This window comes from Tupaia chinensis, unplaced genomic scaffold (genome assembly GCF_000334495.1).
Source record: "Tupaia chinensis unplaced genomic scaffold, TupChi_1.0 Scaffold000602_1, whole genome shotgun sequence".
NCBI classification, from domain to species: Eukaryota; Metazoa; Chordata; class Mammalia; order Scandentia; family Tupaiidae; genus Tupaia; species Tupaia belangeri.
In genome coordinates, this window is record NW_006160120.1 from 223,792 (window position 1) to 238,157 (window position 14,366).

Genomic DNA, 14,366 nt, shown 5'->3' on the forward strand with positions numbered 1-14,366 from the left:
GGGATGGGGAGCCGGGGCTGTGTGGACACCGCGTACACTAGTAATAACCGAAATGCTAATAGCAGCAATAGCTACACCGTGTGCTAGGCGCACCCACTACGCACTGTTCGATTTGATCCTCACAACAGCCTCTCAGGTTGGGCACGCTTATTATCCCTTTACAAAACTGGAAACTGAGGCCTGGAAATTTTGAGGCCAGTGAAGCTGGTACAGGAAGCTAGATCTCCTTGACTCCAGCCCCCTTGTTCACTATTAGGAAATTTCCTCTCATCTGATGACCCTTGGACCCGCCCCACTCTCCATCAGGGTGTAAAAAGAAAAGGCGTCTTGGCAGCGTTTGGGCAAGAAGGAGAACCCACTTCGCTCTTGTTTCTTCTGTTCTCTGGACCCAGAAAGCTTTTCTGAGACCCTGCATTCAGGAAGGGAAGCCCAGAAAATGTATTCTAAGCAGTTTTCCTGAGCATCTATTAGGTAGCTGAGCTCCTGTTGGGAGGATGGGTCTGTTATCCCCAGGAACTGCCGGATGTGAGAAGGGAGAGCTGGTGGTGGCTTCCTACTTGTCAGCCAGAAGTTTTGCCTTGCTGGACACCCCGAAGGTGGAGGAAGGAGACTGGGTGGTGGGTTTCTCTGGAGCATTTGTTCTTCCTCCTTCCCCAACTTTTAGTCAAGATGGAATTGGATTTCTAACAGGGACAGGCCATGTCCTGAGATGAGCCCCGGCTGTGTGACTGAGGAGGGTTTCCAGGAGGTAGGAGGAAGCAGGGGAGCACTTGGGCAGATGGAGATGATGAGGGAGGGCTGCTGGGAGACGAGGGGCCAGGCGATGCAGTGTACACCTGGCCTCCACTTCCCCTGGGATTGGCCAATGAGGGGTCTCTCTAGGGTCCAGGGAAATGTCAGCTCCTGGGATTCAATCCTGGAACTGAGGGTGATGACTGTAGTCAAGGGCATGTACCTTTGCAGGCCCCTATGGCTCTGAAAAGACCCTTCCCTTGATGCTCAGGCTTTCTGCTTGGGTGGTTTGGCTTCACATACGTCCTACACACGTTTGCAGGGATTGCCCCCACCTCTCTCCTGCCCCGCCTCCTTCCTGGGTAGATCCTGATCCATATATCCAGGTGGCTTCTGAATGAGCACTGTGCAGTGCCTCACCCTTGGCTACCCTTCTCTTCTAGTCCTCCCATTTATGAAACAGCCACCACCCACCCATTTGCCCGTGCTAGCAGCCCCCGGAGTTATTCTGGGTCCTCTCTCTCCTCCTCCCAACATCTGGCAAAGAAATGTGCCAACAGTTCTTGAATCTATTCATTGTCCCACGTTGCCATGGTCTGGAGTATCATCGACCTTTGCTTAGATGATCGAAAGTCTAACTAGTCTCTGTATTCTTCACCTAAAGCTGGAAGGATTGCTCTAAAACAAGTCTGTCAAGGGCACTTCTTGGCCAGAAACTCTTCAATGACTCCCCTTGATCCTTTGAATGAGGCCCAAATCCTCTAACGTGACCTGACCTGCTAATCGTGAAAGGGCCCAGTCCGCCTTACCTTTTCAGGCTCATCTTTTCACACACCACAATCCTGTCTTCAGCCCAGTGAAACCCTTTTTCAGACTCCAGCCAGATCATTACTTTGTTCAGCGCCTCTAGCCCATTCTGTTCGCTCTCACCTCTGGGCCATCGAACATGCTGTTCTGCTGTTCTATCTGCCTGGAACACCCTCTCTGCCTCCCTCCCAGTCTAGCTCTTACTCATCCTTTAGTTCTCAGTTGACACGTCACTTCCTCTGGGAAGCCTTCTGTGAACTCCTGGGCTGGGCCGAGTGCCTCTCCTGTGTTCTCACGGTCCCTTGTTCGTCTTCTATCATCCAATTTACACTCTGGATTGGTATTTTTGGTTGCAAGTGCAACTCCCCTTTCCCTTGGGTTGGTCCTCCCAAAATAGGGATGGTGTCTTTTAAAAAATAATTTATTTTATTTTATTTTATTTTTTGAGAGTTTTTTTGCTATAGAATTTATTTTATTTATTATTATTATTAAGTTTGCTATAGAGCATGCACACTTACCAGAGAGAGACACAGAGATAGAGAAAGTGAGAAAGCAAACACCGGGTCCAGAACTTGAGCCGCGGTCAGCCATGTGGGAGTCCAGCACCTTAACTACCATGCCACCCACTGGCCCCCAGGGATGTGGGTGGCTTCCCTGTGCTTGACTTCCCTTTCCACATTGGCACATGGCAGACATTGACCTAAAAACCCTCTGTGCCAGGGTTGAACGAGGGCCTCAGGAGATGCCAGAGGGGATCACTTCTCCAAGAGGTGGAGCATCCTTGGAGCTTCAAGCTGTGGTGTTTTCAGCCTCCATCTCCTGTCCCCAGGGAGAAAAAAATTCCGAAACAGAATGGGTCCACTTAGGGTCAAAAAATGAACTATGGAGTCTTGGGGTGCCATAGTGAATGTAGTAGGACCTTCAGGACCAAGGAAGTGCTCGTTTGTTTATTAGACACCTGGTACACGCCCCACAATTCGTTAGGCTCTTTAGACACATTAGCCACTAAAATCCTGCAAGGCAGGCAGTGTTCCCTTCATTTTTCCAATGCGCAAACCAAGGTTCAGAGAGTTAACGTGGCCGCACAGGTGAAGGACGACCAGCTGCAGCCCGACCCCTGACCCCTCTGCCTTCCTAGGTGATGGCAACCCCAAGGAAAGCAGTCCCTTCATCAACAGCACCGACACTGAGAAGGGAAAGGAGTACGATGGCAAGAACATGGCCCTGTTCGAGGTGGGCGGCTGGGGCTGTTGGGCCCCTGTCCACAACTCCAATCCCGGCTCATCAGTTCATCAACTGCTCCCTCTCTCCCCAGGGAACTGTGCTCTCCTCTCTCCCTCCCCCAGGCCCACCCCTCCTTTCCTCACTTGTTATTCTCTGCCCCCTCTCATCCTACCACCCTCCTTCTCTGCTCTTGCCTATTCCTCCTCCTTCCCCATTGCATCCCAACCTCAGTGCGTTTGCCCTACTTGTCCCCATATATCCCTCTGTCACCTACCATCTTGCTTGTCCCACCCCCACCTGTCCCCCAGCCTCCTAACACTGCTACCCTCCTTCCATAGGAGGAGATGGACACCAGCCCCATGGTGTCCTCCCTGCTCAGTGGCCTGGCCAACTACACCAACCTGCCCCAGGGAAGTAGGGAGCATGAAGAGGCAGAAAACAATGAGGGTGGAAAAAAGAAGCCGGTGCAGGTGGGGGCCCTGGAAGCGAAGGGATGAGGGATGAGGGAGTGGGAGGGAAACTAGATCTAGATGCATGGAGGGATGATGGAGGCGGGAGGGGGTTGATTTGGGGGCTGGAAGAGAGGAGGGAAGGGGGATAAGAATCAGAAGAGGATGAAAGGATGAGGATGGAGAGAAGAGAAAGTGGGGGGTTGGGGTCCTGGAGGGGGAGTGGGCTTGGGGTTTCGGTCATGACTCAGGGCTGCAGAGACTGAGGCTGGCCTCCCTGCAGGCCCCACGCATGGGCACCTTCATGGGCGTTTACCTGCCGTGCCTGCAGAACATCTTTGGCGTCATCCTCTTCCTGCGGCTCACCTGGGTGGTGGGCATTGCAGGCATCATGGAGTCTTTCTGCATGGTCTTCATCTGCTGCTCCTGTGTGAGTGACATCCCTCCCCTCACCCCCTGACAGCTGGGGCTTGGCAGAGGCCTGGGGGTGGGAGGTGGGCGGGTGGAAGCATGAGACCTGAGCTTTTTATAGGAGCCACTGCTTCGGATGTTTGAGAGTAAATTAGGTCTGCCTGGTGCTTCCTGCATCTTGCAAGTTTGTCCCTGATGGCTATTAACCAGGTTTCATCTGGATTTGTGTGAGAGCGTGTGTGTGCGTGGTGTGTGTGTGTGTGTGTGTGTGTGTAATATTACACAAGGAGTGCAGATTCATTGATGAAAATGGTAAGTGCAGAGAACACGAAACACACCTATACTCTGACTCAGTTCATGCAGAGTGTGTGCATAGCGCTGTGATGGATTCTTCCCATCCTCTCTTAAAAAGCGAATATTCGCTCAGCACCTACTTGACACACGTAACCTCAAGACAGCCCAGAAGCAGTCTGTGTCGTAGTTCTTGCCCCTATTGTATGGATGGACAGACCGAGGCTTAAAGAAGTGGAGTCCGTTGTCTCAGGTCAGGCAGCTCGGTCAGAGGCCGAGCTGGGCTTTCCAGAGGAGTGCAGATTCATTGATGAAAATGGTAAGTGCAGAGAACACGAAACACACCTATACTCTGACTCAGTTCATGCAGAGTGTGTGCATAGCGCTGTGATGGATTCTTCCCATCCTCTCTTAAAAAGCGAATATTCGCTCAGCACCTACTTGACACACGTAACCTCAAGACAGCCCAGAAGCAGTCTGTGTCGTAGTTCTTGCCCCTATTGTATGGATGGACAGACCGAGGCTTAAAGAAGTGGAGTCCGTTGTCTCAGGTCAGGCAGCTCGGTCAGAGGCCGAGCTGGGCTTTCCAGAGCTCTCTGACGCATTCACATCCATGTGAATACGAGGTTTTCTCGAGAAGGACTTGGCAGCAGGAGAAGTTGGAACTGGCCCAGGGAGAAGCTCAGCGGAAGAGAACCTGTGGGTTTGGCTGGTGTTGATGGGGTGAAGGCCTGGCCCCCACCCCAGCTGCTGCTCTGATGCGCTCTCTCCTCAGACGATGCTCACGGCCATCTCTATGAGTGCAATTGCCACCAACGGTGTCGTTCCTGGTATGTGACGGGGTCTCAGGGTGGGAGGGGAGGGGCCTGGATGGCTGGAAAGAGGGACTGTGCCCCGGGCTTTGGGAGCCATCTGGACCCAAGAGAGGCAATAGTTAGACCCTGGAGCTGAGCTGTAGGCGTATATGGGGTAGGAAGGAACAACCATCTTGGGGTTGGTGGGGAGGCAGGCTGTTACTGGTGTTGAAGGGGGCACTGGCAGCCCGCCCCCCTCAGCCTGAGACCTTCCTCTCCACCATCCTATTTTCAGAGCCATGACCTCCTTCCAGGGGTAATTAGCAACATGGTAATTAGTGCTGCAAAATCCACGCAGAGTGGTTGGCCGGGTCTCCTACCAGTCCCCTTTCTAGGGCTGCAGTCTGTAAGGCCTGTGAGGCTCAGAGCACCCCCTTCCCAGGTCTATCACTGAGCTTTCCCTTCACCCCCTGTCACAGTCTGGTGTCCCCCAACCTTCTCGCTGACACTAGGTTTTCTCTGCAGCTGGTGGCTCCTACTACATGATTTCCAGGTCCCTGGGCCCAGAATTTGGGGGCGCCGTGGGCCTGTGCTTCTACCTGGGCACTACCTTTGCTGGGGCCATGTACATCCTGGGCACCATCGAGATCCTGCTGGTGAGAAGGGTCGAGGTGGATGTGGGGTCTCAGGCTGCCAGCCAGCTCCCCAGTGCTCCCTGGACACCTCCTGGGGGCTAGGCCATTCTGTAAGGCCAAAGAGCAATCAGAGGTGGTTCTGTCTTTAAAGAGTTCACAGTCTGGTTGGGAAGACAAGAGACATTAATTACGTAACATAAACAGCTGTCGTTGATCAGGCCCCCACTGAGCTCTCCACACAGCTCCAAGTGCTTTCCAGTCATTATCTTGAATCCTTATGAGGTTTAAGTATGGCGATGCCCATTTTATAAATGAGCAGCGCAGAGAGGTGCAATAACTCACTCAAGGTCACTCTGCTGCAAGGTAGGTGGCAGAGGTCGGGTGATGGGGTTAAAATAATAGTAGAAGCAATAATAGTAATGTCACACAAAAACTACCATTTTGAGATCGCCCACTCCAGGCCAGGGACAGTGCTAAGTACTCTCTGAACATTCACTACAGAGGGCTGATGGCTATTGGCTCTCAAAGGAGAACTCTGTGAGGGGCCTTGTGAAGAGGTCTGTGAGGAGTGGTGACTGATGGGAAGACACCGGGTCCCTGGGCAGCGTTTGAAGGACAGGACTACTAACTGAGGCCTTTGTTCTCCCTGCCCTTCCTGTGATGGGTGGGAGCTAATGGGGATTCCCTGGCATACGGAGAGTGGGGTGATATTTCCCAAGCTTGTAGTCGATGCAGGCCCCAAGACTTTCAGACGGTAATTTTCTGTTACCTTCGTGACTCTCCCACAAGATAGAAGGTGGCCATTTAACAGAGGAGGAAAGTAAGGTGCAGAGAGTTTAAGGAATGTATGGAAGAGATACAAACCTGTGTCTCTCTGACTTTCAGAGCTCATCTTTGTCCACTCTATCACACTGCCTCAGAGAACTAGAACTGAAAGCGACCTAGATCTGGTTTAGGGGTGGGATGGAAGAATACAAAGACAGGGAGAATGGATGTGGAATCAAAGACTTGAGAGGCAAATAATGGAAGAAGGATACTAGACCTTTGTGATTTAAAAAACATATTTAAAAAATTGTCAGGGCTGGCAAGTGGCATGGTGGTTGAGGTGCTGGATTCCCACATGGGCAACCACAGTTTGAGTCCTGGACCTGATGACCTGCTTTTTTCTCTCTCTCATCAAGTTAAAAAATAACAATAATAATAAATGAAATGAAATAAATCTAGAAAAAAATTTTTTAAATGACCATAAAAGCAATTTTTAACTATTGCATAAATATTGGAAAAATATCAAAGTAAAGAAAAATGTAAAGAAGGAAATAATGATCATCCTCCCCCCCAAAAAGTCACCATTAAAATTTGTGTGTATTTTCTTCTACTTTTTGTTTTTCTATGTAATAAAGTATTCTGTCTTTGTAAAATGTAAATTTAGTTCATAAACATTTCCCTCAATTCAAAACACCTTGGAAATATCACTTACCAGTGGAAATGACTTTCATAAGGATATAAACATATTAATATTTAGTATAAAATTTAAGAAACTAGTGTACAAGAAGAATAAAGACTGCCTACATTTTCATGATTCAGAGGAAACTGCTAGCATGTTTTAAAAAGATGTATTTAGTTTTATTTATTCATTAATTTATTTTAATTTGACCAGAGAGAGAGAAAGTGAGAAAGCAAGCCACCAGGTCTGGAATTTGAACCATGGTCAGCCTTGTGGGAGTGTCTAACACCTTAACCACCATGCCACCTGCTGGTTCCCAAAATTGTTAGTATTTTGATGCACCTACAAATAAACATACAGACACACACACATGTGTACAGAGCTTCACATATAAAATGAGGTCATAAAATACATTCCTTTTTTAAAAACATCGATTGTGTTCACCACGATAAATATGGATAACTTTTCAAGTCAACCCATGTAAATCTGTCTTTTTTTTTTTTTTGAGAGATATTTGCTATAGGGCATGTGCTTGCCAGAGAGACAGAGAGAGACAGAGACAAAGCAAGAAATCACTCCCCAGTAGGGATGACCACGCTACAATCCCTTCTCCATTCTCCTCTTGGGATTTTGGCCATGCTCACACATGTGCCTGGTGTGAGTTTTAAGCCAGGTCTGGGATTCAAACCATGGCTGACTACGTGGAAGCCCAGTGACATAGCCATTACACCATTATGCTGGTCTCTGTATTATCTTTTTAATAGCTCCATGTTTACGTAGGAATATCAGGATTTACCCATTCATCACCTCTAGTGATGAATGTTGAATATATTTTCACCTTTCTATTAAACAACAAAATAGTAAATAATAAGAATTACAATTAATAACATAAATAACAGGAATAAATAATTGCTTTAATAACAAAAATAACAGGAATAAATAATTGCTCCCACCATCTTTGCAATGTCACTTTTTAGAGACTGCATCCTAGTCCCTGTAAGACAAGCATGCCTTCCTTGGCATTCCCCTATTACAGATGTCATTTTGAGTCTCACGCTTCTGTAACTATGCCATGGTGAGCATCTGTTTTCCCAAAGCCCTGCCTGTCTTCAGGTTATTTCCCTGGGGTGGTTCTCAGTTGCTCTCTGTTGGGTCACTCGCCTGACTTCCTTGTCCCTTTCCCACAGGCTTACCTCTTCCCAGCTATGGCCATCTTTAAGGCAGAAGATGCCAGCGGGGAGGCAGCAGCCATGCTGAACAATATGCGTGTATATGGCACCTGTGTGCTCACCTGCATGGCCACAGTGGTATTTGTGGGTGTCAAGTATGTCAACAAGTTTGCTCTTGTCTTCCTGGGATGTGTCATCCTCTCCATCCTGGCCATCTATGCTGGGGTCATCAAGTCTGCCTTCGACCCGCCCAACTTCCCGTGAGTTCTGCCACTCTGAGCCTACTGTCCTCCTATTCCCTGACCCCATTTCAGGGTCTGTGTACCATCTCTGCCAGACCCCTCTCCCTGTTGCCCGGAATCCGAGAGTGGCGTGGGTGAGGAGCACCCACTCTTGGGAGAGAGGATCCTGGTTTGGGCTCAGTCTCTTCAGGGTGAGATCACTTTTCTGGAGTGGATAGCATTTCCCTTGGGAGAGTCAACCATTTACTGGTAGGCTGGACTTAGAATTGAGTGGCAATAATTTCTGAAGGAGTGAACACCCTGTGTGGTAGGGAAGCCTTTCCTGGGTGGGGATCACGTTTTAGTGTTGGACAACTTCTTCAGGATGAGAAAAGACACAGAAGAGGGGACTCTGGGACTCAGAACCCTGTTGGTTGTGCCGCTCTTTCTGGGATTGTCCCCCTCCATCCCACAGCCCAGAGAACACCTGAGGCCGCTGTCCACGGTGCTGAAACACAGCATTGCCCTGACGTGGTGGTACTATCTTGGCGGCACAGGAGAATCACTTGGGGAGCTTTTAAAAAAATACCAATGGCCAAGCTCCATCCAAATTAAATCACAATCTCTGGATGTGGGGCCCTGGCATCTGTTTCTTAAAGCTCCCCTGGCGCTTCTATTGTGAAGCCAGGATGAGGTTATGTCCCTCCCCATCTTCCTCCCTTGTTTCTCTCCCTAGGATCTGCCTCCTGGGGAACCGCACACTGTCTCGTCATGGCTTTGATGTCTGTGCCAAGCTGGCTTGGGAAGGAAACGAGACAGTGACCACACGGCTCTGGGGCCTTTTCTGCTCTTCTCGCTTCCTCAACGCCACCTGTGATGAGTACTTCACCCGAAACAATGTCACAGAGATCCAGGGCATTCCGGGACCTGCCAGTGGCCTCATCAAAGGTCTGGGGGAGGAAAGAGGGCTGATCTCCAGGGAACGCTGCAGGGCTTGTAGGTTAGGCGGTCAGGATTCAGTTCAATTCAATCAACTTTAATTGAGCACCTACTCTGGTCCATGTTCTGCCCTCAGCATCATGGAGGGGTAGAAGAAAAAAATAGAAAAGTATCTTATCGCATGTAAGAAAAAAATCATCATCCATTTAACAAATATTCACTAAACACCTAGTAAATGTCTAGCACTATGCTAAGCACTAGAAATACAAACTAAATAACTCATAATCCTTGGCTTCAAGGAGTCTAATGGCAGAGACAGATGTATTAGCGAGTAAATGATGATACTCAGACATGCATTCAGTGAACAGAGCTCTCCCAGGGGAGGGAGTGTTCATGTGTATGAGGTGACAAGTCTTCCTAGATTTACCTTAGGAGGGTTTTGAAGGACAAATAAGAGATTTTCAGTTCTACTAGAAGAATCAGGGAATTACAAGCAGAAGAACAGCTTGCCTAAATGCAAGCAGACACCAAGAGCATATTGTGTCCTTCCAACCATGAGTAATTTGTTATGACTGGGGCTTAAAGTGCAAAGGAAGGAGGGGCGAGCAATGATTTTGGAGAGGTGGAACAAGCCAGGTTGTGGCAGCCTTGGAAGCCATGTTGAAGGGTTTGGACTCCTGAACTGAAGGCAGCAGGAAGCCACCAGGGGGTTTTGAGTAAAGGTAGGACATAGTCAGATCTTCACTTCTGAAGGTTCTCTCTGGCTGCCATGGAGGTGGGTTAAAAGGGAGGGGGAGAGAATAGAGGCAGGGAGCCCAGAAGGAGGCTAATGATGTGAGTCCAGGGGAGGGAGATGATGGCTTTCTGAACTATTGTGGAGGAGTGCTGTCAGTGGGCATCAACAGTGGTTCTCATGTGGTGCCACCCAGAAGGCCATGTCTGGAGACATTGTGGTTGTGGAAACAAGTGGGGTTACTGGCGTCTAGTGGGTCATGTCAAACATACTACAATGCTATAGGACAGCACTCCACAGCAAAGAATTATCCGGGCCCAAATGTCTCTAGTGCTAAGGTGGAGGAACCCTGGAATGGAAATATGGGGCATATTTGAGAAGTATTAAGTAGTAAATGGGCAGAAGTTGGGGAAGGCTTTGGCGTGGGGGCAGGGGATAGAGAGCAGTTGAGGGCCACGTCAACCAATATGAGACTACAAGACAGTGGCTGGTTTGAGGCGGGTGGGTGGTGAGATCAATTGGGGACATATTGAGTCATTCTGAGATAGGTGTTTATGGGCCTATTTACACCCCTGGATGGACTGTTGGAGGGCAGGGCCTGATTCATCTGCCAAACCCCTGCATGTGGCCTGGCCCAAAGCAGGAGCTTAGGAAATGTCAGTGGAAATAAAACAGAGCCAAGGAGAACGAGATGTGCTTGCCCTTGCCCTTGCTTTTTGCCCACCTCTCCTGCTGGTACCTGAACTCTCACCTGACAGTTCTGGCCTTCTCTCTGAGGATCTCTTCTCCCCACAGAGAACCTCTGGAGCTCCTATCTGACCAAGGGGGTGATTGTGGAGAGGCGCGGGATGCCCTCTGTGGGCTTGGCAGATGGCACTCCTATCGACATGGACCACCCCTATGTCTTCAGCGATATGACCTCCTACTTCACCCTGCTGGTTGGCATCTACTTCCCCTCAGTCACAGGTGAAGGGGAGCTCAGAGAGGGAGGACTCTGCCTGGGAGTGGATGGGAGGCAAGACTCAGTGCTGATGTTGGGAGTGTCCTAGTCCAACAACCCCGTCATGTAAGCAGGAGCCAACAATTCAGTTCCCATTGGGCAGATGAGGTAATTAAGGCCAGAAGAAGCCAAGTCACAGGCCCGAGAGCTCACAGAAGTCAGTATGCCAGGACCAGATCCCAGGCTCCCGACTCCTCCCTCCCCTGTCTGTCTGGTCCCCTGTGGCCCTGGCTCCCGTCCTAGCAGCTCTTCTGTTCGCAGGGATCATGGCTGGCTCTAACCGCTCTGGGGACTTGCGGGATGCCCAGAAGTCCATCCCCACGGGCACCATCCTGGCCATCGCCACCACCTCTGCCGTCTGTATCCTGCCTGCACTGCTGAGTGGGGGCGCCCTGGGTGGGGAGTGCCGGGCGGAGGGCATTTGAGTTGCTGCCGCACCTGGCTGGGTCAGGAGGGGTGGAGAAGAGGGGGCTGCACCTTGGGGGTTCTCCTTCATCCTCTGCTGCAGACATCAGCTCTGTTGTCCTGTTTGGGGCCTGCATCGAGGGCGTTGTCCTCCGGGACAAGTAAGTAAGAGAATTGGGCTTGGTCCTGTTCTGGGTGAAGGGTGGGCATAGAAGGCCGAGTTCCTGAGCAGACCGGTCCGGGGAGCCTGTGCAGGTAGCTTGTGGGAGGGAGGCCAAGGATCGCCTGCAAACGCACCTTCTGTGCCTCTCCTCATTGGGTGCAGCTCAGGAGGACTGAATTATGTCTCATTGCCTGTAGGATAATGATGCTTTCTTCTTCTTTTCTTTAAAATCTATTACTTCATGAATTAATTTAACACTTACCGGATCCCTATGTCTGGAGCTTGGGAGGCGGGGGTGGGGCGGGGGCAGAGGAGAAAAATAACAGGTAGCTTTTGTGCAGTCAGGCTTTAAATGCAGGGCCGTAAAAGCAAGTGCAGGGGCAATGCGCACATGGGAGGCTGAGATCCTGTCCTGGGGAGTCGGGGAGTCGGCCAGGTCTGCCCAGAGGTGAGGCCAGGAGCATCTCGTACTTCATCTCATTTATCTTGCCCACTTTCTTTTTAGATTTTTGCCATGGAGTGTGTGCGCTCCCTGGAGAGAGTCAGTGAGACAGGGAGAGGGAAAGTGAGAAATCACCTCCTGGGGGATGGCCATGCTGCAATCCCTTCTCCTCCATTCTCCGCTCAGGATTTTGGGCACGCACGCACACTTTCAATGCTGAGTATAGATTAGGTGATGAGGAGAGGAAACAGCATTCCAGGCAGTGGGGACATGGCACAAGGGTGGAGGGGAGAACGGTGGTGTGTGTGCATGTGCACGTGTGTGCAGGCCTGTAGCCCTGGGTATGCTCCTGGAGCACACCTTTCTGAAGGACGCATGTGCACACCACCAGCAGATGAAGTGGGAGGTTCTGTTATAGAACCGCTCCCCACCGGTAACCCCAGGCTTCTGAAGGGAATGTCCTGGGGGCATGAGAATGGAGACTCCTAGGATGGAGCCAGGCCTGGAGGCCTGGTTTTCAGTGCCTAGAAGTTGGAGCTTTATTAATTGCGGGAAACCGGAAGCAGGGGAGTGACTTGGCTGAACGGGCTGTTTATCTATCTTACCCTTATTAGTTTCTGGACACTTTCACCTGCCTTTCTCTCCTCTTGTTTCATCGTCAACCTCCCACAAGGTTGCCAGGGGTCTAGCAGATCTTGGAGATCTGATTCCTAGAGTCCTTCAGCAGTGGCCCTTTGAGCGCACCTCCAGGGACAGGGCTCTGTCTACCCGCCAGGCAGTCTCTTCTGTCCAGGACTGTGTCATTATTAGAACATGCTTTCTTTATTTTTATTTTTTTCACCTCCGATCCTCACACTATTACCAGGTGATGAGCCAGCGTCCCCAGTTTTCAGATCGAGACCCTGAGATTCTACCAGGCTGAGATTTGCCCAGGAGAGCATGATGCAATAATGACAATAGGCCATCGACTAGAATCACATCGGTGCCATGTTCCAGGCACGGCGCCAAGCATTTTACATGGTTTTCTCCCCTCCGTCCTCACGCCAATCATAGGAGGGAGGTTTTGATGCTTCTCATTTTACAGTTGAGGAAACTGAGGCTTAGAGAAGTTAAATGACTTGTCCAAGGTCACACAGACAGGAACTGCCTGGGACAGTCAGGGTTCTGTCTGTCCTCTTCCCTGTACAGCCCCATGGTAGGCGTACAGTGGGGACTGCAGTTGGCATGGGGAGATTCACCCTGGCATCATTGCTTACCTGTCCCCCGCTGCTTCACTGCAGGTTTGGTGAAGCTGTGAATGGCAACCTGGTGGTGGGCACCCTGGCCTGGCCGTCTCCCTGGGTCATTGTCATTGGATCCTTCTTCTCCACTTGTGGGGCTGGGCTGCAGAGCCTCACAGGGGCCCCACGCCTGCTTCAGGCCATCTCCCGGGACGGCATAGTGCCCTTCCTGCAGGTCAGTGTGGGAGGAGAACACTCTCCCCAGTGGACTAGCCAGCCAGCCCTGCCCAGAGAGGCCGCCCAGTGGGCCAGGGCCACAGCACACCTCGAGCTGCCTCTTGGGTCCCTGCTGCTCTGGCTGGCGCTAAGAAGAATGGGCATGCCTCGTGTGGGATTTGGCCCACGGTTGGTCAATCTCTTTGAGCTTGTCTGCTCCTAGGGAGAAATAAATGGCCCTCCTTTGGCCTGGTGGTTGGTAGGGACTCGGGGAGACAGCCAAAGGGCACAGACAGGGTGGCTGTCTTCATGATGTTAAAAAAAAAAAGAATTTATGGGGCACACAGTCATGCCGCTTGCTGGCCTCCTAATCAGGCCTCTCCATCTGTCCAATTGGAGCTTCTTTCCCCCTTCAGGGATCGTTTGAACTTCATTGCGCTGAGGTGCCAGTGGGGGCCGAGTTACAGCCAAAGCCTGCCACCCCTTCATTTCCCCTGGAGGATGAGAGCCCAGCCTCCTCTCCCTTCCTGCTCACTGGTTATAGGATTCCTGCCTTCGCTCCACTGGCTCCCAAGACTAGGGGAAACATATGAAAAGCCCTTCATGTCCCCATCCCCCAAGATGGTTGCTCTGTCCCCAGGTCTTTGGCCACGGCAAAGCCAACGGGGAGCCGACCTGGGCCCTGCTGCTGACCGCCTGCATCTGCGAGATCGGCATCCTCATTGCATCCCTCGACGAGGTCGCCCCCATCCTCTCAATGTGCGTGCCTCCCTCTTACCCTCCCATCAGCAGTGTCCACGCTACCCCCACCCTCCGGCTGTGACCCATGACAAGCCGCCCAAACACTTTAATGACCCCAGGAAGGTCCCCCACTGGCCAGAGGCCTGTCCTTTTTATACACATTTGTGGCGGGGGGGGCAGGAAGGCCATAGGGGATTTGGCCTTTGTACCCGTTCCTAAGCTCAGCAGCTCACTGGGCCGCCTCTCCAGTTCCTTCCTGTGTGTCCTCGATCTCTCCCTAAGCTTTCATTTCTGTCTTGCCTGCCCTCTGACACCCCCGCCTGTCCGCTA

At 51.1% G+C, this 14,366-nt stretch overlaps 1 protein-coding gene across 1 annotated transcript in view; it reads left to right on the top strand.

The window, feature by feature from the left end:
- The window catches only part of SLC12A5 (solute carrier family 12 member 5), a 31,845-nt gene that overhangs the window by 5,482 nt on the left and 11,997 nt on the right, over positions 1–14,366 (top strand). The window contains exons 2-13 of the mRNA XM_014591590.1: positions 2,678–2,772; positions 3,102–3,233; positions 3,496–3,642; positions 4,690–4,744; positions 5,234–5,364; positions 7,975–8,216; positions 8,914–9,125; positions 10,645–10,815; positions 11,111–11,209; positions 11,358–11,415; positions 13,140–13,314; positions 13,936–14,054. Of these exons, the coding sequence (XP_014447076.1) occupies positions 2,678–2,772; positions 3,102–3,233; positions 3,496–3,642; positions 4,690–4,744; positions 5,234–5,364; positions 7,975–8,216; positions 8,914–9,125; positions 10,645–10,815; positions 11,111–11,209; positions 11,358–11,415; positions 13,140–13,314; positions 13,936–14,054 (1,636 nt within the window). The remainder of the gene's footprint in view (positions 1–2,677; positions 2,773–3,101; positions 3,234–3,495; positions 3,643–4,689; positions 4,745–5,233; positions 5,365–7,974; positions 8,217–8,913; positions 9,126–10,644; positions 10,816–11,110; positions 11,210–11,357; positions 11,416–13,139; positions 13,315–13,935; positions 14,055–14,366) is intronic.